Source organism: Ostrea edulis, chromosome 4 (assembly GCF_947568905.1).
Source record: "Ostrea edulis chromosome 4, xbOstEdul1.1, whole genome shotgun sequence".
Taxonomy (NCBI): Eukaryota; Metazoa; Mollusca; class Bivalvia; order Ostreida; family Ostreidae; genus Ostrea; species Ostrea edulis.
The window spans coordinates 57,484,320-57,507,261 of record NC_079167.1 but is presented as its reverse complement, the minus strand read 5'-3'; the positions used below and the strand labels follow the sequence as shown (position 1 = coordinate 57,507,261).

At 35.7% G+C, this 22,942-nt stretch overlaps 1 protein-coding gene across 6 annotated transcripts; it reads right to left on the bottom strand.

Annotated features, from left to right (window-relative positions):
• Window positions 1–2,699: 2,699 nt before the first annotated feature.
• Window positions 2,700–22,307, bottom strand: LOC125671205 (serine/threonine-protein kinase PLK1-like). 6 transcript variants are annotated; one of them, XM_056163134.1, is made up of 15 exons: window positions 18,747–18,765; window positions 18,515–18,628; window positions 17,688–18,191; window positions 12,942–13,049; window positions 9,872–9,988; window positions 8,458–8,675; window positions 8,273–8,368; window positions 7,862–8,137; window positions 6,471–6,582; window positions 6,177–6,327; window positions 5,964–6,038; window positions 5,708–5,870; window positions 4,969–5,098; window positions 4,629–4,748; window positions 2,700–4,297 (listed from the first exon to the last, which is right to left on the bottom strand). In XM_056163134.1, the coding sequence occupies exons 3-15, from the start codon at window positions 17,916–17,918 to the stop codon at window positions 4,088–4,090; spliced, it is 2,007 nt and encodes a 668-aa protein (XP_056019109.1). In that variant the 5' UTR covers window positions 17,919–18,191; window positions 18,515–18,628; window positions 18,747–18,765; the 3' UTR covers window positions 2,700–4,087. The 6 variants fall into 6 exon arrangements, with proteins under 6 accessions (XP_056019109.1, XP_048762692.2, XP_048762694.2 ...); XM_048906735.2 differs by lacking the exons at window positions 18,515–18,628; window positions 18,747–18,765 and adding an exon at window positions 21,986–22,307; XM_048906737.2 differs by lacking the exons at window positions 18,515–18,628; window positions 18,747–18,765 and adding an exon at window positions 21,982–22,261.
• Between the last annotated feature and the right edge of the window lie 635 nt (window positions 22,308–22,942).

Sequence of the window (22,942 nt, the reverse complement as noted above, 5' to 3'; positions counted from 1 at the left end):
TCTTCACTGGCCTTTTAAATAAATAGTGTTTTCAACAATCAAGTATTTTAGTAAATAACGTTCTCATGACGATGCATACTTCGTTTGGAAATGTACAAGGGGAAAGCAGATACATGTTCATGTATTATTCTTGAAAGGCATTGTAAAGTACACGAGATTTATAGTTTAGTTTTTGGATGATGAAGTACATGCAATGACACAGAGTCAGCCCTGCTTTATTTAGTTGGAAATGTGGTTTTAAAGTACGGAACTCGAGAAGGTGGACCATATATCGAGTGGGTGGCAACCTTATACTTTCATACAGCTGTCACGTTATAGAATGACAAAGGTGCTCTTGCACAGATTATTTATGTTGATATATCAAATCACCCTCTCTTATTTTTATATCAAGATTGCTTGAATTTTGTGACTGGAGTATATAAATGTGTGGATGCGTCATTTCAGATTCACTTTGTGGTCTCTAAATACATGTACTTGGGAATGATAATTGACTATTTGACATTAGTACTGTGTCAGAAACCTAAGATGTATGTTCATTGACAGTTCATTTTGATTTTACGTATTGGGATGGATGAGTTGATCTATTGGAGCATTTTATATGTAAATTGCAATCTCTTTGGAGAAGTGGACAGGCATAGCCTACATCCATGCAGACTATGCTTGACAATTTCTCTGAAGAGTCCAACACGTTTTCCAGTGCAAAATGGTTATTTCTACGTTTTCCATGCATAAAATTGCTTAAAAATCAAAATAATTCATTTTTCACGCTTGATCCACGCTACATCTTTTGTTGAAGAAGTTTTGAAAGTACATGAGGGTATGAATAACGACGCTCACGCCAGTATACTTCATGAAGATCATTAAATGAAATTTACTTCAATAGACGTACTGTAGGGGGCTTATGTATCAGATTCATACGCATATTGTTCAAACTGCATCGCATTCATGAGGAAATGGCTATCATTATGATTTCTAAAGACAGGCAAAAACATTGTCAATGTACATGTGAAATTTAAGGGTTATCGTAGACGACGTTAATAAATATATATATTAAGACAATCAAACCACTGTCTAATACAGGGAATCGCCAAGTCCGATATTTCAGCTTTATTTTCCAAACCCAGTAGCTTTTGGGTGATTGCACGATAAAACTCCCTCAATACATTAGCCCGACTGCATGCTGCATTTTGGGTCATCTAGACAGCTGATAAAGACTACACGCATTGCCAGGAAAAACTGCGGACTCCTTAAGAAGTTATGTACAGGGACGGATCCAGGAATTCTGGTTAGGGGGGCGTGGCATTTTTTCCAGAGGCTGGGGGTCACCCTAAGGCCCTCCAGAAAGCTCCTGAATTTTAGTGATTTAGCCTGTGGGTCTAGGGCAAAGCGTCCTGGTGGGGGCCCAGGTGGTGAAGCTCCTGGATTTTTAGTGATTTTAAGAGTAAAATTTAACCATATAATTAGCCTTCATAGGTGAAGTTGCATCAGAAACACACCTTTATCAATGAAATGAGGCCAAATTTATCATCAGTAAATTTCTTTCTAGTCAAACTTATTTGTTCGTATTTGAGTCCATCTATTTGTATTTCTTGGATTTGAATCCCCGCTACACACACCTCTTTTCATCATATGTAACAGGCGCGTATCCAGGCGTATATTTGTACGCACAAACGTCCACATCATTTTTGCCAAAAAAAAAAAAAAAAATGAAAGAGAGAGAGATCAGTCAATTACTTGGTCTGTCTAAACCAGTTAACCACTCTATCTGACTGTTTTAAACCGGATCAATACCATACGTGTTTGTAGTGAGTTCGTCATACAACGCTATTTGACAGACCCTTTCTCAATTTTGAGATCTTACAAGTGTTAGTCCGCATTTCATACGAAAACAGAACAGACCTTGAATACGCGCCCCTCACTAAATCCGCCATTGATGAATAGAACATCATCGTGGTTATCTCTGCAATAGAGGCCGATGTCTTCATTAGATTAACCTCTGTTCGGTGTCTGTCAGATGATGACACCAATGAATCATGGTAATAAAGTAAGGCATGGAGACATATTTTCTAAGTCAAAAGACGGTCAAGGGAGAGATGCAAAATTCTGTTTATATCATCCAAGTGAAAACGAGTGCATTTCTCCACTCGTTCCACAAGATACGCCATTTATTTGACTGACCTTTTTTTTGTTGTTGATACTTTATTGCCAATTTTGAATTTATAGAAGAATTTAATTTGTGTTTGAATTTCCAGCCCTTCAACTTTTCGACTTCTAAATCACAAAATATATTGATTCAAAATTCCTTCCATTGGGTTCCCGAGTTAGAATAGGTCCTCAGTACCCCTTGCTTGTCGTAAGAGGCGACTAAATGGGGCGGTCCTTCAGATGAGACCGCTTAAACCGAGGTCACAGCAGGTGTGGCACGATATTTAAAGATCCCTCCCTTCTCCAAGGCCGTAAGCGCCGAGTATAGGCCTTTTTTGCAGCCTTTCACCGACAATGGTGACGTTTCCATATGAGTGAAAAATTCTCAAGAGGGCGTTCAATCAATTTCATTTATATATATTCCATTGGGAAGGAGTGGGTACTATCAATATGATTAGATCGGGTAGGTTTATTCTGTTTGACAAGGAACTTCTAGTCCATTGTGTGCTGAATAACCATTGTTGGATCTCGGGGGGAAAATATCACAAAACAGCTATTGCAAGACATTTTATTGAGAGCAAAACTCCTTTTAAATCACACATCACTTCAAGATTTCACATTCAGTCAACCACACTCTATCTTACACAATAAATGCAGTTCATGATGTGATTTTAGTTGACATGCATACAAAACAGTATAATTTTACACCCTTTTTTAAAAGGTGTATTAAGGGTAAGGAAAAAAACCCACAAAACATTGCATATACAGTTGTCAAGATTACACCGTCACAAAAAGTAAAGATTGCATCAGCGTCGTAAGACGAAAATACCAAGATTTATGTAACCATAATTAGCATGCACGTCACTGATTATTATATTACCATTTGCCTCTGAGATCCCTGATTGTAAAAAGCAGTAGTTTTCTACATTATCACTTAAACCACATTGTTTTCAAGTGATTAAACTAAACCAAATGTTAACCTTTGTGTTTCATAATACTGCAACACAAAGAAGATATTTAATTTGGCGTTTCCTTTCGAAATAAACCGTGGTTCATTCATACCATTTCGAAACAAAATACATATATTCTTAAGGGGCAATTTAAAAACCATTGCTAATTGCACCCAAAACATATAACCAAAAAATCACTGAATGTACAAAAAAATCACAGGTGTTTGCACAATGAAACAAAAAAGGCATTATCTATATGCACATTTCTTCCGAGTCTTCAACATGAGATCAATATATTGGTCCACGATTTTATTATCACATGTTATCAAGATTGATCTAGTCTGTCCCGGCGTTCTACGCCCAAAAATGTTTCAATTAAATGCATTTTTGCCCAACTATCATGTATGTGTTGGGACAGGAAAGACAAGACTAGTTTGTACACGAATTCAATCATTGGCAGGAATGTTTTTTCTTCAATATTTCTCTAACTGCATATCAGTGAGACCACGCCTATTTTTTTCTTCGTGGCCCATTCAGTTTTACAGTCGTAGCACCGTGCAACTTTATAAGGGGGGACGGGCGATCGCTGCGAGACGTCAGTCCTCTTACATATTGCAACAATAATCTCACCATCTCTAGAGCTATATAAATCTACTGTTAGGTCTATCCTTACTATATGCTAATAATTAGGCATTAGCTAATTATATATTATGCACCAATTTAAAAGGGAAATCAGTATATTATCCGAGATCTGAAGTATATATATATATATATATATGACATATATATATATATATATATATATATATGTGTGTGTGTGTACAACCTAGGCACTTGATAGATTATTCTGTATGATAGACGCATAAGTCTACATGGCATGGTTCGTCCAATACCTTTCTTCGTAGACTTGTACTTTGAAAGACAAATGGGACGTGATATTTTGATATCAGTAAGTCATTGTGAGATATCTACTGATATCAGAAGGTCCTTTTTTAAATATCTACTCCCTCGATATCTACCAAATTTTTGAGCATCTTTTTAGCGAAGTTCATGCGTTGTACGATATCCTTGCGGCAGCCGTCTTGGATGATTTGCATCATACAGTATGTGTTAGCTGTTCTCTCTTGATCTATGTAGGTCACATAGTAATCATTCTTCATGTAACTCATTATAATTTTGGTATGGTCATCAAAGAAATTCACCTGCAAATATGAGATACTGGTAAATACAAGCAGACCAAAGTTTTCATAAAAATGCATACAAATTTGTGTACTAGTATTGCATATATATAGTAATAGCATAATTATATATAAAATACTGTGTCCTATAGGCATTGCTTTGCTCTTAGAATAATACACTAAGATTCATTCTATTTGAAAAAGAGAAAATATATGATTTTCATAAAATTTAGAATTAGTATCCATTTGTTAAGAAAACCAAGGCCATCACGTGACAGAGATCACTGTACCGGAAGAGTCATGACTTTCATAAAAGTTAGTATTAGCGTCCATTTGTTGAGAAATATCCCCGTACCTGAAGAGTTCCATCACTAAGGTAGAGAACGATTGCTTTAGAGGTTCTGAACCACTTTTTCAAATACACGTTTCCGTACCAGGCATCATCAGAGTCCCTGGACAACTCCACACGACCTCCCTGAAAGTCATACAAAATATCAATGCATTTATCATTTTTATAGTTATTTCCGGACAAATTAATTTAATCAAATGGAAATTGCTTGGGGTGATTCCCCATGTTTGCCTATCAGGGCTATGCCTGTTTCATATATATGTCACAGGGGGTGTTTCCATATAGTTACATTGATTTGGGTTTGGCCCCTGCGCTGTAAACTTTACTGTGAATATCATATACGAACCTGAATAAGATGCTCGTCCATATACCGAGCAAAGTAGAGGAGGAGTGTGGTTTTCTTCTCTAGCTCCTCAGGAACACACTCCACTGTAAACGATGACGATTTATTGGTGACGTCAAAATACTGCACAGCTCTGTAAATTCAACATTCACCGATTGTAAGTCAAATTCTAATGGAAAGTTTCTGTTCCACCTGCGCCAAAAGTTGACACCTTTAGCTTTCATTTACCTTTCTAACTCCAGTACAATGGAAGTTTTGTTTGGCAAAAGAGCACCTGTCCTTTTGTTAATTAAATTCATCCTTTAACAAGTTCCTAGCATTTTTTTCGTTCAGAAAATTTTCCTTTCACATTCCATTTTCCATTTTTCCACTATAATTTTTCATAGAATTTGATTTTGAAATGTTTCCTTTCCCTCTTATCTATTATTCATTTACAGGAAGATATTGAGTTTAAATTTCCGCCCAAAATCTAAATGATAAATATTTGGAATATCATTCTGATAATACTATTTAAATAATGGATTAAATAGAATTAAAGAAGTATTCGCATAGATCATCATGTGGCCCTGATACCTAAAACTACAGGTATTATGTTATTACAAATACAAAGGGTGTATATCTGACAATGGCATCATAGCATTGCTAATAAACAAACAACGGTATCAGGAAATTAAAATACCTGTAAATTAAATGCTGTAGCCATAGTCGCTTGATAAACAAATAGTAGTTCTAAAGAAATTACCTCCCGTCCGGTGACATCACAATTCTGGACGTATCGTTAAAGAGAACGCCAATGACGTCATTGGAGAGTTGGAAACCAAAGCCATATTTGTTGGAGTAATCGACCCATTTTGTCACCCAGACAATGTTGGAATCGGATATGGATGCTGGATTTTCTAGGACGTCTAAAGTGTAGAAATGGAAATCATCAGTATTGAACATGTCGATGTTTGTGGTCAATTGAAGCGAAGATGAAAATATTACAAATTTAGTTTTACCTTTGGGCATATGTTCCAAGCACGTGTGTAGAACATCTAGTAAAGTCACTGCTGATCGTGGTTTGGGTGAAGATTCTAATAAATAAAAAAAAGATGCTAATAATAAAAAACAAAGATTCTAATAAATAAAAAACCAGGGTTTTTTCTCTCTCAATTTTGCTTTTAGTTGAAAAAGAATGGATTTTCCCCCGTTGGTGTTCTTTTTGTATTTACCTCTGCTTGGAGGCGACTCTGAGCGGTTGACTCTCTCGTTGACAGTTTCTCTGACGGGAGACTTGACGGAAGGGAAGGATACAGGGGGAGATACGGTAATGGGGGATTTGACTGACGGAAATGGAGGAGGCGAGGAAAGGCGTTCTGCATACTGTCAAAGAAAAACAGAGAGGTTTTAAAAGAACAAATTCAAATTAGTAAAAACAGTCGTCTTGAAAACAAATGAGAAGTCAATAAGATAGATATATCTTGCCGCGTTGACTATGTTAAATCTAATAGATTCTGTGATCTGACCTCGGTTGTCTGTCGTTCCGGTCTAGTGTCTGTCTGGATTTCGATGTTCCTGAGTGGTGATGTCATACGTTCAACTGTATCGGGTTTGTCTGGAACGGCATACGACTTGGGTCTGGAAATGAATTGTTCAATTCAGAAATTTAGTACATGTATATCGACTATTTTTCTGTCTTATTCCTTTTCTATTCATTTTCTCTTTAAAACTGCATAAAACGAAGATTGTTTTTGTCCGTTCTTATTATTTTATCATTATTTCTTTTTCCTGTTGTTTGCACAGTATTGTAAAATATTAAAAATTCATGTTTTCTTGCGAGATTGTATTTTCAGAGAAATTCAAAAGGAATCCATTAAGATTTTCCGACAAGATCGTATGAAATGATTGCACTTTAAGCAGATGCGTGTACGATGTAGTCTCGGGTCACCATAACGGTCATGTTTGTTTTATGGTAGAAGAAATATAGGATAATATCGGCCGCCTATAAAAACAAGAGGTTTTCCATCGCTGTTTTACGATCAGGCAACAGCTGCGATGGTACAAATAAAGCTCCAGAAATTATCAGACATTTTATGTTCAAGGTTCATCAATGAGGACCAAATGATGGTTTTATCTCAACCAGGTAAATATTGACAGTCCCATTCATGTACTTTGTAAAACAATGCAAGCTATTCGTTCCATTGTGACGAAATTTGTGTGCTATCGCCTCAAAAATGAAAATAATCTTTCTACATGTAGAACTTTCTAAGGATATCATTGCAGTTATCTATGACAGAAGTCACTCGGGTAGAACCACTGAGCCAGGGTTAAAGTGATACCGGATACTTTTCTTAATAAAACACGCTAATACCCAGACAACTGAAAGTTACATGATCGACAAAAGATTTCTGCTTAGTTTTCATTATTGAGATAGCAAAAATGATAGTCCTGAGAAATATTCTGTACGTCTTAAGGAAGCATACGACTTGTGGACATAGATAGCTTATCTACTTCTAATCTTCTAAACGGATTCTAGCGTGTGTAAAAACATGCTATCAAAAAGTGCAGTATCAGCGCTTGTTAACATTGTCTGCATACTTTTAAATGCTTTAATTATTTCTTTTTTTCCTTGCAAAGTATTTCTGCACTGTGTCTGAACGAAATAGTTTAACTCATTAACGTTTTTGATCAATTGCCCAACATTAAGTTTTTTAAGCCATTGGGAAAAAAATATCCATCAACCCGAATGCAAACTAAATGTCGTTTAAATTCACCTACTTGTAATGTTTTTATTCTCATGATTACCGCAAATGGTGTTCAATATAAAACGTTAATGTTTGATATTAAAGCTTTTCTCGCATTAAAATGTGCTTTGATATTGGAGAATGTTCATGAATTTTAGAATTAGCATAATAACCTGTTGAACTTGGTGTACATGGGAAATTTTGGCACGTTGGTACAGCACGAAGGGGAAAGCGACCTTGGCAAGAAACCAGTGCTGAAAAACTCGTGACTCGATAGCTCGTTCAGACTAGGTCTAAGTTCGGGTTCATGATTCAGGCACTGACGGATGAAGTCCTGCGCGGGAAGTGACATGGTTTGCGGAAGAACATAGTTGTTGTTTGCAATTCTGACATACGTCTCTTTAAGAGTTGAAGTTTCGAATGGGGGACGTCCAACCAACAAGGCATAACTGAAAAAAAATCCAAATCCCTCAATCAGAGATAATTTCACATTATTTCGTGTCATGGCAAGATTTTGACTCCAGTATATGACAATATGTTGATGTTCCTTTATTTTTCTTATATGTCTTTGTGTATAAACTCACGCAACGCATCCTATTGCCCAAACATCTGCTTCATAGCTGTGGCCTCTTTTCTGTAGAACCTCAGGGGCTATGTAATTGGGGGTTCCACACACGGTCCTGAAATGTGGAATTTCTTGCATTGATTCAAAGTTTAATGAGAATTAGTTATACCACACAGTTGTCAAACTATTCGCAGTATAACTTACATTTTCTTTTCGCCTTCATAGGTCATTTTTGTGGCCAGACCGAAGTCTGCGATTTTGAGTTGCATTTTCTCGTTCAGTAGCATGTTGCCCAGTTTGAGATCACGGTGAATGATGTTATTGTTGTGAATGTACTTAACTCCTTCCACCATCTGACGTAGATAATATCGAACTTCCGGTTCTTTCAAGGTCTTTCTCTGTTTCAACATGTGGACCAGTGACTGCAATCAATTTTTTAAAAATCATTACATGATAAGCCTGTTTGCACACTTTCGTATTCTAGCATACGCAGATGTCAACTTGCATGTAATTTTAATGGGGTATATTTATAGTATATTTAAGGCGTATTCTAAACAATTATAGATGTAGCATTAATTTTAACAGGAAAACAACGCTCTGGTATCACTGTCATTGTGACTAGAATAAATGTTTATAAATGAACGAATTCTATATCCTTAGAGCTTTATTATCCTTGTGAAAATACAATTAGTACAGCTGACCGATTCTTCGCAGATGTCAGAAATTTATTTCGATATCGTTGAAGTAGATGCATGTAACTTGTTTGACTGTCCTTAATTGAATCGAAGTGATTATAAAATGCCGAAAAGAATGTGTGATTTGAATGGCATCTTGTATCGATTACATTCTGAATTCAAAATTTAAATTATGCATTCATATTAGAAAAAACTTAGGTAATTTGTTTCAACAAGCTTTGTGATCTCTTAGATTTGGTAACAAGTGTTTTATCACAAATACAATGTGATGCAAAAAATTACAATGTTTGTCTTTTATTTGGGTGATATTTAAATCCTGTCTAAGAGATTTGCAATAATGGAACAAATCCACACAGTGTCATATTGAAATGTTGTGCTGGTATTGTTTCATGGTACAGTCAGTTGAATTGAATTTTCTGAATACTTAACGAGACGCCAGCGAAACGTTTAACATTGATAAAAACTCGGATTTCCCAGTTCTTTTATAACCCATCTTCTCTTCTTGAAGCCTTTCTTTTTAAAAAAAAAATTGCACTAAAACTGACACGTCCCCATATATTACTGTGTCGTCTGCTGATCTTTACCATGTTGATATAATCTTTATTGCGCTTGTAAACCATATAGAGAGTGATATATTTTGAATGCCCTTGTTGAAATAAAGGACATATATAATTATATAGAATATAGAGCGCCTTTGTCAGCACTGTATTGTTAAGTTGAGTATGTGTACTGCTCTCTGTGGGTAAACACACACAAGGTGTTCATTTGAGGGGACTTGATTGTCATATAACCTCATACACAATGACGAAGTTACAATATTATTATTAAATATCCGCTATGACCAAGAAAGATCATTATCTCCGTAAACACTGGTTTGAATACCAAATCAAAAATTGATTATTGGACAGGAGTCTTCATTCTACCTTTCTGCTGCAGTTCTCTAGGACAATATACACGTTGTCCTCGTCCTCAAAGTAACTGTGAAAACCCACTACATGTTCATGTGAGAGGTCTCTTTGTAAGTCCACTTCTCGGGCAATCTACGAAGATAAAATACAAATTCTTCAATTTTAAGGACGTCTCCAAAATACAAACCCAAACATTTAGGATCCCTTTACTGGCAATCGAATGTCTGCAATTCATGAACACAACAATGACAAATTGCAGTTATGAGACATTTCTTTGTGAATCGTTTCTTTGGGACAATGTAATGAAACAAATTTTTTTTACGAAAGTACAAAATAGCACTGAAAACAAACAATAACTTTTTGATGTTATATATATTTTTTTATCAATCAAGTGCTTTAAAACACATTTGAGATACTGTATCGCATTCTTCATTTGTCTGAATTACTGTTGCCTGTGAAGTGTTTTTTAGCAATTGTAAATAATGATGACTCTTCGGGGAGGTAGATCTTTATTTGTCTTTTTTTCTATCCGTCATTGTAATATTTCATTGCAGACGACATAATACTGCAGTTCAATACACAAACAAATGAACTGGCGAATAAATCAAGTCCTTGGGTATTTTTTTTTTGTTCAACAAATTTTGTTTTAAAGAACCATAAAGAGTAATTTCCACAGTAGACTAATCCATTTCGGGTGTCTCTGGGGCAATACGCCACTATTACTACCAACATGCTAAGTACAAAGATCAAAATTGCTTGGACTTCAAGAGCAAACGCACACAGAAATAGCCAAATTAAAGCACGACACCAGTATCACTTTGACTTCAGTGGCTATTAAATTCTCCTTCTTTCCAATTTTCTATACTAATGGTCAACATAAACGTTGAACGTTTTAAAGTAAACGAACACTTTTGACAATAAACGACAGCTTAAAACAGCTAATAAACTACTTTTTACAGACGGAGAATTAATTTCCCATAATTCAGTTTTTATTTATTCCTGTAACGGCAAGTAAGCAAGATACGAAGTTGTGTTGTTAATGGCATATTTGTTACAGTGGTCATTGTGCTATTACAGTTTTATATGAATATTATTGAATAATAATGAACGTCTTACACCGGGCCAAAGACCATTTCTGTGTAGAACATGAGTGAACACGGTCTATAAAAGACTGCTGCCGATTCAGACATTCCATATGGGCTTATGTTCTTATGCCGGACTCATTCTTGCTATTCACTGAAATGTGTAGGCAAACAAATCTACTTCAGATACCAAAGGGTGATGAAATAATGATATTACAGAGATTATAAGATTACATTGTATATAGTTCTCACATGTACATGTTGAGTGTTTTGTTTTTTAACCCCTACTATATGAAATGCAATGTGTTAACTATAAGTGATAATATAGTCTATGTGTAATTACAAATTCTTTATGTAATCATAACTTCTGAATGTAATTGTGAATTTTAATACATGTACATACCACTTGTGCATGTCAAAAATGAACTTCAAGATGAGCACCAAAGGGAAGTGATGAGAGTACGATATGCCTGATTGCTATCAATTATTCAGTGCCAGGACCTAACTGTGATGTTTGATGCGATGGAAATGTAAAATTGCCGAGAAAGTAAATCAAGCCTGCAATTGATTTGAAAACAAAACCCAACAAACTAACGTCCTAGGAACTTTTTGGCTCGAGTCATTTTGCTCGTTACATGTTACTGAAAGCCTTTCTTCTATTTCTAATGTCTTTACTTTTTATGTACAAAGCATAGACGTTGCTTTATGTTTGTGGTAAAATTACTCCTTTCTCACAAAAATGTTTACGTCTGTCATTTCTTTGTTGACATTGACCGGGTAGCCTAGAAATCAACTTGTCGTCTGTTACTTTTAAACTGATGAATTATCGGGGTGACCCAAGATGTTCGACACCCCACTGTTTGCTTTATAACGGCCACCTCGCGCTCTAAGGAAGATTGATAATGGATTTCTCCTGTACAAATATCATAGAGTCGAAGTATAAAAGAAAAGATTCTTCCCAAAAGCAGACCAATAAAATGAGAATACGGGTACACAACCCAACAAGACCTTAATAACTTAAGGTGGGATGGACTTCCGGCCCAAAGGAGGGTGACTCATTCTAAAACTTCCAATCAATATTTTCAAAAGATTCGGTCTTTGTTTGCCCGTTTCATTCAGGTTACATTTAAGTTTTCAATGAAATCCCCGGTTCTACACACCCCGACTTTTTCAAGGGTTCTCACTCTGTTTCATTCACTATTTGAATAAACTTGTTACCAAATCTAAGGTCTGTCTGAAGGACCTAAACATGCATTTATCTACAACATTTCAGTTTGTAAAAAACGTGCTTAAGGATGTGTCGTTTTTACAACGTTTGCATTCAATTCCTTTTCCCTTTCATCCAATTAAAACATGCATTCATTATAGGAGACATATCAGAAAAACTGTTGCCAAAAACTTCATTCATTAATAAACTGCAGCCATTTTTATTATGAAAATCGGAATATTTTTGGATTTTGCCAAGGAAGCATTTTTTTAAAGAAAAGAAATCTTATCAAATGTTCTGTGGCTCGGACAGCTGTCTTTCGCTATCCCACTTCTAGATTCCACTGATTAAATCGTTACGTTTCTTATGTCTCAGTCCCTCCAGGAAATGAACTTTACTGATTACGACGGCAGATGGAAAAAATGAAACGTTGGTCTTCGGATAACTCAACAGAGATACGGAGGGAAACACGGCCAATTATACGCGTCAGTGAATCAAAGAACTAGCCAATCTGACCAACATTGACATCTCTGTGCCATATTTTATTTCATTCTCATATGCATTTACATTTAGTGTCTTTTTTCCAACCTGAAAACTGTCATTGCAACGATCGCTGAACGTCAGCGAATTCTTTTTAAAGATTATCCAAGCATTTTACACTGGGTAAAACACAGTGTTACCGTGTATACTCAACTGTGATTATTTCTTAATGGCAACATGGATGATTTCCCAATTGTTCCTCAGTCTTTTTTTTATTTCCACAAACACAAAATTTTTACTCAAAGCCAAACCATACCTTTTGTTTTTGATGTGGTTTTGTAAGTCGCTGTTTTGATATTATCTTTCCAGCATACACTTTATTTGTATTCAAATCCAGCAGCTCGTAACATCTTGCAAAACCACCCTGTAAAGACAATAAAATAAAAAACATTGATTTCTGTCTATGAAGGAAACTTGCAAATCTCTCTCTCTCTCTCTCTCTCTCTCTCTCTCTCTCTCTCTCTCTCTCTTAAAATACATGTACTATAATATTTCAAACATGCCATTCAATGAACTTTGTAGCAGATTTGATCCTTTTATTTTTTAATAATAATATTATTATATATATATATATATATATTAAAAGATGAAAATTATTTTTCAATATTTTGAAATAAATTATTTGCACTCAATAGTAAGATGTTTACTGAATTGTGTAACGTTCGTATTGCATTCCTCTTTTTCGTGTTTTGCATAGACAAACGACAGAGAGCCTGTCTGACATGTTTTTGCTCAATTTCACACAATTTTGTTATTGATTATTCAAAATCCTACAAAATATCATTCCTAAAAAATCCAATTAGATACAACAGATGTACCATTGATCATGGCATTCCAGTAAATCAGACTTCGTCATAAATTGCAGGTGTCCCTACTCAAATGAACGCAATGTTGCATTCTGGATTTAAAAAAAAAAAATCTATATCACATTATATACATTCAAAGACAAAGAGTCCGTATTGTTGTCTAAACTTCGTGATCACCTGCTCTGTGTGTGCAATAGTAGGTAAATTGATGATGTGAGGGGAACTCGATACGATCATAATCCTGATGCCCACCACCGATTTTTACTTATATATCGTCTTATGAATCGCACGGAATTCTCAGACGAATGCTATTGTTTTCAGGGGAGGGGGATAGCTTTATAGCTTAGTCACCAAAAATGGTGAAAAATACCTCAGATGCATGAAATGTGTTGTATCGGAAACCAATATCCATGCCATTGGGTATTTTAAACTTGATAAACTTAATGACCATGTAAAATGTTTCTGTTCTTCCTTTTTCTTTGTTTTTCCACTTGATTATGTTCGCGTGACGTTCTTAATGATAATTCTTCAATACAATAGGAGTATCGGGGTCGGATGGGCCACCCATTAGCAATAAACAAACTCAAAGGATATGCACCCAGCAATGCTCTGAAATAGCATATACTGGTATGGAAGAGTCAGCTGATTTTGTCAGCACTATGATTAAAACTCTGAGAACTCTGTAATTAATTAATTGATAAGTCATCTGCTTGGATCGGCAGCTTCGCTTCCCCGGGACAGCGTATATGCTAAAGCAAGCGTGTGCACCTCGTAAAAAGGGTGAACTTTCATAAGATATGAAGAAGGTTATCTCGAAAACCATAAAACAAATATTTCTCCAGAGAACTCTCAGATCAGACGAGCAGGTTTATACATTTGATATATAAGACTTGATATAGCGGAGTACGTGGTTCAAAATATATTCTGTGATAAAATCAAAACTTGCAAAATTCTCACACAGACGCTTCTCCCATTTCCCCAGAAGCGAATAGCTAAGACAAGTTAAGGCGGGTCAATAACAGATATATATTGTTTTTGTCAATTATATATGCAGGAATGTTTCAGGCGACATTTTCAGTCAAGGCTATCCAAACGATCGATGCTATTTTTAGTCCTGATGAAATACGCAGGTAGATACAGAAAGATCCAACAAAGTAAGCAACAGCACGCAAATGCATTAAATGGGTGGATCAAAGGGTTTTCAATTTCCCTGCCTTTTCTGAGTAAATATAAAGCTTCGAGTGTAAATATAAGAGTTTTCAATGGTTAAGAGGTTTATATTTTAAACACATGTACTTTTCTTTTCGAATGTTGTGATCAGTTTCCCATGACCAGTTACGGATTTATTCTTCGGATTAATGTCTATATTATACATGTAAATCTTTGTATGTATCACTGCGGTCCATTATAAAGATATGTCAAGAATGTGTGACTCAAATTTCAAACAAAACCGTCTACCACAGAGATTTAATCTCACGGGTCCGTTTTCCGTGGGTGTTAAATCTATCTATCATATCCAAAATACTCAATAAAAATCAAAGGTATATAAAACTAGAACTTTGTTTATATCATTCAAAAATAAGGAAGAAGAGTTTTTGTTTGCTTGTGAAAAAACAACACGTTACGATTGAGCGGCGTCTAGGAGTGTAAGGTTTATGAAGCAATGTAAGGTGACGTTTTATGAATGGAGTTGTTCTTCACGGTTGTCTTGTCCTCGTAGTATGAATAGATATAGAAAAATATCTTTGTTGCCCTTGGGAAGTATCAGAAATACGATCTTTATAAATTAAACAATTTTTGCTTTAAAATGCGAAAATTTTACCAAATCGCAGGAAATCTGGGTTACGCCGCGTGACTGTTTTTCTTTCACGTCCTTGAAGTACTTCCCTTTGATTCCGTAAGTACAGGAATCAAAAGCAGCTGACTTTCATTTAGGGTTATATTTTGAAAACATTCTCACGACCCTTGCTACTGAGAGATATAAAACATAATATTCGTATAAAAACTGCCATATGTCTGAAGGTTACCAATGTCGCTAGGAGCCAAATGTTTTTGTGACAAAAATCTTTTTAATTCGCATTTCTGACATTTGAAATGCAATTGTTCCCCACCATAGACAAAAAAAACGACATAACTTTTTTTTAAAAAATCATACCGTTGATCTCTTGATGACACCAAATGAAAAAAAAAAAACCTCGGAAGTGAAGATTGGCCAATTATAAGAAGTTTTTATGTCTCGGTAATAACTTATGAACGATGGTGTCCTATGACGTGATTAGGTTCGGGGTCGACCACCAAATCAAGACCTTACTGACTCAACATTCCCAAGTCTTGCATGACACCTAAAGTAGTATAAATTTGATAAGTTCAGAAGTTTCATTTCTTTTTAAATGGTTGTAGCATTTCAGTAAATTAACCGGGGTGTTTTATATCGGGAATCAATCTTAAAAACCAGTCATATTGCTCAACAAATTATCTGGAACGGTTGATATTTCCTGTATAGTTACTTATATAAATTATCAATATCGGGCGATTTAGTGGGAGGAAAATTCTCATTATCGGGGTTAATAGCATGAAACACTTCGCGGACCAAGGATGAGAGAGAGAGAGAGAGAGAGAGAGAGAGAGAGAGTTGAAGCGAGGTATCGTCTGTGTTTATGCTACTGCTGGGAGGGGTTTCAGTAACGGCTCTCTAGGCCCAGTGGACTACTATATGTAATTGCTATATCAAAGAGATCCACGACTTTTGAATGAACTCTACAAATCCTCCACCAAATTAGTTAAATTAACAAGTGAATCCACCTTTTAGTCATTACATGTGTTTATATTTAGTGATAGCTTAATAGGCAGAGATAACTGAGTATCGCCCGCGGCCTGTGTATGTATTGGTGTCTTCAGGCCACGAGGACGGACTAAATGATTTGTTATGCAGGCGAAAACAAGCACGGGTGGCAAATTTGTCAGATTTGGCGAGAATATAAATCGAATCTTATGTCACAAAAGGAAAAATATACAACTCATTCTGAACCTTTAAATAAATATCAAATTTTGGAAGTGTCACTTCACAATGAAAATCGCGTAGAACGAAATGACCCTCGCATATTTTATGTTGATCGTCCCCCCAAGGTACTAGTGGACAAAATAACTGTTCATTGTAATATATAAGCCACTTAACAATGGAATTTACTTATCACTTCTTTATATTGCATATTTTCCTCTTTGTGCGACAAGAATTTTTAGCCCTCGTCTTTGTTCCATTTGCCTATATATTCTTTGGCTTCTATATCCTTTGAGAATTATATATATATATATACATCTTGCCACTGGGTATCTTTATATTAAATTCTTGGCCTGTTAAAAAGTTTCTCGTTATTTTCATAATACAATTATAATCATATTAACGCGCCCTGGGGTTTCTTGTATTCCTTCTTATTGACAATAGGGAAATGCAATTTTGTTCTCCACTTCGAGTCAAAATCGATGATCTTCTTTTTAAAGATCCTTATCAACAGGGCAGATGAACCCTTTTAAGTTCTCACATCCGGTACACCAATCACTTTTCGGGCGCGCTGAGAAGTGAAAAATGAATTTGAATGAATTTATCTTTGCAATGTGCACGTGTGATATCAATATAATGTCAAAAAAGTTTAGTGTTGTCGATAAGTTTCTGCCATCCAGTATCTGTTCACTTAAGTACACAACATCAAGTTTTATCAAAATTTGATACAAAACATGGTGTAGATTTTTTATTGTTGTATTTTTTTTTAAGAGTAGGAAAGTAAAACACTGTGGATCCATACATATCGTCATATCGGTACACAGCATTAAGATCACACAGATAGGACATCGCGTACTGTCTGTTCTCAGAATGGTGAAAGTTCGACACAAAGTGCTCTTATAATCCTGATAAGACATAATCTCTGTCTAACATGAGGTTTTCAGCAATCTTTATTCGACTTGGCAATTCTGCATGTTAGTTCTCATTAAAATAAAAGAAAATACATCTTGACGGCGGTGTATTAAGCACCCATAACTATCAAAGAACACTTATAACGTCTAAATCTCTCATACTCTCTCTTTTTCTCTCTTTCCTCAATTTTCCGCTGGCATATCAATGTATATAGATAAAGTGTTCAGTTCTCATCAAATATAAACATGCTGCATCTCAATCAATACATTTAGAAAAATCGACTTACCTTACCAAGCAGACGACCTCTGATATAAGTAGTATCTGAAGTTTGGTCATACACAATATAGTTTGGATCGAAGTTGTTGATGTTGACTTTGATATTGGCATTGTCGACCTGCACCCTCCCTTTAATCACAAGAGGGGACTGGGGCCGTGTCTCCTTCATCTTTTGTAGATGGGGGTAGGTGAACACCGTGGGGAGTTGAGAAAACTTTGGGGGTAATATATCCACCGACATCCTAACCCTGGACTACCCTAAGTTCATTCTCTGAACCACCACACAAAACGTCTGAACACGATGTAGAGGTATTGTCTGATATCAGTGAACAAAGTTGTCACTTTATCACACTTCTGAACCACCACACAAAACGTCTGAACACGATGTAGAGGTATTGTCTGATATCAGTTGTCACTTTGTCACACTTTTTCATAGAATTCCACTTGTAGGACAAACTTCCAACTCCTTTTTTTTTTTAAACAGGAGGCAGCTGCGACAATTCACACCAGGCTACTGGAAAAAAGATTAGAGCCTACATCAATACCCATATGTTTCATACTGCCATTCTACTCTTTCGTTGCAGCTCCTCGGTGAGATTTGAACTTTGACGGTGTTATCTCAAATCTTCCTAGTTCAACTGTGATTAAAAACAAGTAATATATACACCATAGAACGATTCATGGGGCAATATCTGTGGATTTGTAACTCCGTGAGAAATTCTTGAAAGAATCATGCCTTTCAAAGAGCAAAACTGTTACGGCATGAATCATTTACCTTGTACAGGTGTACAAGAGCACTGTTTATCAGACAGGAAATAGGGTGTATTCTTGTCTTACCTGTATAGTCCCAGATAATCAGTTGTAGTCCATAATAGTTAGTTACACTTATATTCTAATACTGTAACACTGAGCAGTCGCACACATACATCCGTCTCGTTTGACTTTCATTTCCTAAATAACAATCGGATTTGCGAAACAGGTCAGCTCGGTTTCGTATTTCATATTACTATAGTCCACTTGTGCGCCGTCATGCGAGAAAAGGTAATGATATCTAAAATTAGTACCTTACCTGTCTGGAAACGCCCCCTTTCAGGTAAACTTCCTAGTATTCTTGCAATTTTGACTTTACAACAGCTGCATCAGAGATTGAGATGTGTTACAAGGTTTCTATTTTCAGTGATGTCTAAACTCAGCAGAAAATATTGATTTTTTGTAGAGGGATATTGTCATTCTGTTTACAATAGCTGAACTTCGTTAAATTCCGTAACGAGTCATCGTCCCATATAAGGAAATTTCCGTCACCGAACGTTAAATATATACACGCCTATTTACATGTTTATGTATCTAGATACAGGAAATTACACAAGTATAAAAATAGAAGAATATTTTAGAAAGATGACAGCACAAAGAAATAGTTCTTTTTACATATCATTCCCATTATGTAAGCTCGAATCATCGATGTTTTCGGTGTGTACAGGTATATTTTTGGATGTCGGACATTAAAACTTACGTGTCTCTTATCTTGTTTTAACGACATAATTCTAACATAGCCCCTGGACAGAAGTAATTAGTCCATTAGGGGTCGCGTTTTGAATTGGATCTCACGTGGAGACTATTTTCGATACGCCGCCAAATTTCGCAAGATATCCTACGGTTTTATCCTCCTTGAATCACTAGTTATCATATATCCGTATTTTATAACACAGTTATTCTGTATCTAACGAAGCCTTATTCATACTTCATCTTAAAAGATGATAATTGTAGTTCGACCTCTGGCAGGAATTCGCGGATTTCTTCAAACTTTATTTCACATTTATATGAGTTATCCTAACTCTTAGAAATTCTGCCTGAAGACGAAAGTATTTTTGTTTCATTGGATATTCCAGATTCCACTATTTTAAATGTATTTTATCACCGCCAGAAAGTAAAAAAAGGAAGGAAATAAACTGATCATATAAATTCTTTGAAAAAGACCAGTTGTAGCAATTTTGTCTTGTGCACTATTTGACGGACCTAACATGTCTAGGTTTGTTGATCACCTGGTGGCTGTCAATACGACCTGTTCTGTATGATTGATTGACGGCGCTTATTAAATTCTTCACCTATCGTTACCGATTTCCAATATAAACAACGAACAGTATATATGACAATATATTACGTATTTACTAAAAAAAATTTTAAAGGTTGCATTGCAGAATATTGATTTTCGAAGAGTTCTTTTCTTAATTGTTGAATAAAAGATAAAAGTTTTGAAACCCTTATTAAGACCCCCGTTGATGATGTTGTGAACATCCTTGAATGTATACTAAATGAGGATTGTCAAGTTGCGGTACTTGAGAAATTTTCGTTAAAAAAAATGACTGTACTGTATATTTCTATGTAAAATTGAATACCCCGTGGTTAATTAAATCTACACTACGCGAGGATGCTTGTATATTAATTAATTCAATATATCTTATCCTTTTGCTTCGTAACTCGAAATTTTTAAAAAAGATTTTCCCCCTGTGAAATGTGAACTCGGTGTGGACAAAATTTGAATGAGGATTGTTGCGCATTCATTTGACTTCGTGGTACTTGAGAAGTGGATCTATGCTTCATTCAAGTCAAAGTACAGAACGTACTCCTGGGATTTTTGTAAATAGCAAAGAAAAACCATTTACTATAAGTATATCAAAGTAACCCCACTAATTTATTTTAATTAAATTTTCGTAGCTAACATTAGTTCAATGAATTTATGTATTCATTTACTATATATGCAGAGACTATAGTTCAATGAATTTATCTAATCACTATATATGCAGAGACTCAGGCGTTTTATGGAGTATGTATTAACCTTCAACCCCTCTAATTAGCGATCAATTCTTCCACACAGTGCCCAAGCATGCGATGCTGGTTAGAAAGATCAACAACTCATGTGGTATATTTTCCTATCATTTTGTAAAACAAACATTTCTATCTATATATACTGCTCATAATATTTAAAATAAGCTCTCTTTGGTTTAAATTCCATATCTTTTGGAGAACGTTTCTGGGACATACGTTATTTCAAACAAAACGAGGGTGTGAATAGAATCACACCAAAGTCCTGATGCAATGTATTCATGCGCGCAGTGCATCGAAGCCTAGGGGAGCTGAACAATGAAAGGAGGACATGAATTGCGACGTTTGACGCCGGCATACATCATGATGCGTGTCCTGAAAAGTACGCTGGCGTGAAGCATTGCAGTTCTTCATACCCATATGCATTTTCAAAAATGAAATGATTTCTGTCGGAAATCCCAATCGAGAAAATAGACGTACTATATTTATCAAGATTTATACACGCACTGGTTACAACTGCAGCGCGTTCATGAGAAAATAGCTATCATTGCAAAGGTATCAAAAGCAAAAACCTTGGAAATGTATATTGAAGTATTTTGGCAGATAGTACAATTGTTATTCATGAGAAGATATCTATGAGAAGGATTGTACGCAAACTAAAGAAATGAATTTATTAAAAAAAAAAATATATGAGGACATGAACTGCGACGCTTTACGCCAGAGCACTTCAAAATGCGCGTTAACCCTTCATGAGAAGTACCGTATGCTGGCGTGGAGCGTTGCTCTTTATACCCTCATGTATTTTTCAAAAGTTCAATTCATCGTTTTATATTTTCTCTTTCGGGATTCCCAGTCGCTAAAGTAGATCAACATACTATATTCATTAAGATTCATACGCACATTGTTCAACACTGCATTGTATTCATGAGAAAATGGCTATCATTTCAACTAGTATATTTAAAGATATCGAAGGCAAAAACATTGAAAAATGTAAGTATTGTATTTTAAACTCCCATGTGAAAGTTTTAACCTCTGTTGCGGCTCCGGAATTGTGGTGTGAAGAACTATAGATGCGGATGATTGCGTATCAATTTGACAAATTACAACCTTGCGGTTCCTGCATAGATTTTAAAACGACTTTCTTATATATTTTGGGACTATGTAAAACTTTGAACCTATGTTGTAGCCCTTTTCTTCCTTATATAAGGAAGTTTTCATGTTCACTATATATAGTTACTTAATGCATTTCACCATATTTTCGCTTTTTTCTTGATCATCTCCACTTCGAGGGGGACATGACCTTTCATTACAACAAACTTGCATCCTTTATGGTAAGTCTGGATGATAAAAGATAACGGAAAAATAAAATATACGGTATATGCGATTCGTATGTGAAAGACTGTCATGACATAGATGACTATGTATACAACCTGATTTCATCAGCAACATTCGGCATAATAGTGCTCAAGGTACATGTGACTTACTTACAGTGATGCAATTCGCTGTTATAAATCACGGCGACTAGACATGGCTAGAAGACAGAAGGAAATATGTTAATAATAGAGCATAACAACGTGCTTGCAAGTCCGGCCGTTCGTGCGTGATTTAGCACGTGTCCTAGTCCTAGATCCCCTCTGAATCACAGAAATCTCACATCCTTATCCCTGCAGGGAAAGTTCACTTAACGACACACAAAGAAAATTAATAGGGATCAAGTCCTAAAGTCGTATTATACCATGTCTTAAACCGTGCAAGCTTTTGTGTGAAGTAAGCACTTCTCCCTTTTCTATCCACGGACGAGTGCAAAATCAAGAAGTCATTGTTGACTGTTAAAGTACTAATACTTAACTTAATCTCCGTGTCGACTGTTATTTTCACACGATCGTCATTTCTTTTAAAAAATGACCAAAAGCTTGGCAATGCTTGCACACATATCATTCAAATAATACGATTGTTTCAACATGACTCATTATTCTAAAATATATATATAAATAAATATCCCGAAACATTTTAAAATTCAATTTTGAATGATTTTACCCCAAATTCCTAATACACATCACTATGGAGAGAGAGAGAGAGAGAGAGAGAGAGAGAGAGAGAGAGAGAGAGAGAGAGAGAGAGATATCTAGAATGTATTTTGTATTTCCTCATGAATTTATGTAATACAGATGTGCCTAAGAATTTTGATATACATGTACATGTATATAGTTCGTCTATTTCAACAGCTGGAAAATCCGACAGAAATGAAAGTAGAATGTAAATAAAGGAAATAAATTCCCCCCTCCCAACCCCACCCCCCCCCCTTTTTTTGAAAATACATGAGGGTATGAACAGCAACGCTTCACTCCATCATACTTTTCATGAAGTGCTAACGCGTTTCTTACAGGCCGCGCTAAAGTTCGGTCTGTTCTGATGAGGTTTTTCAAACTGATCATGTACACTGTA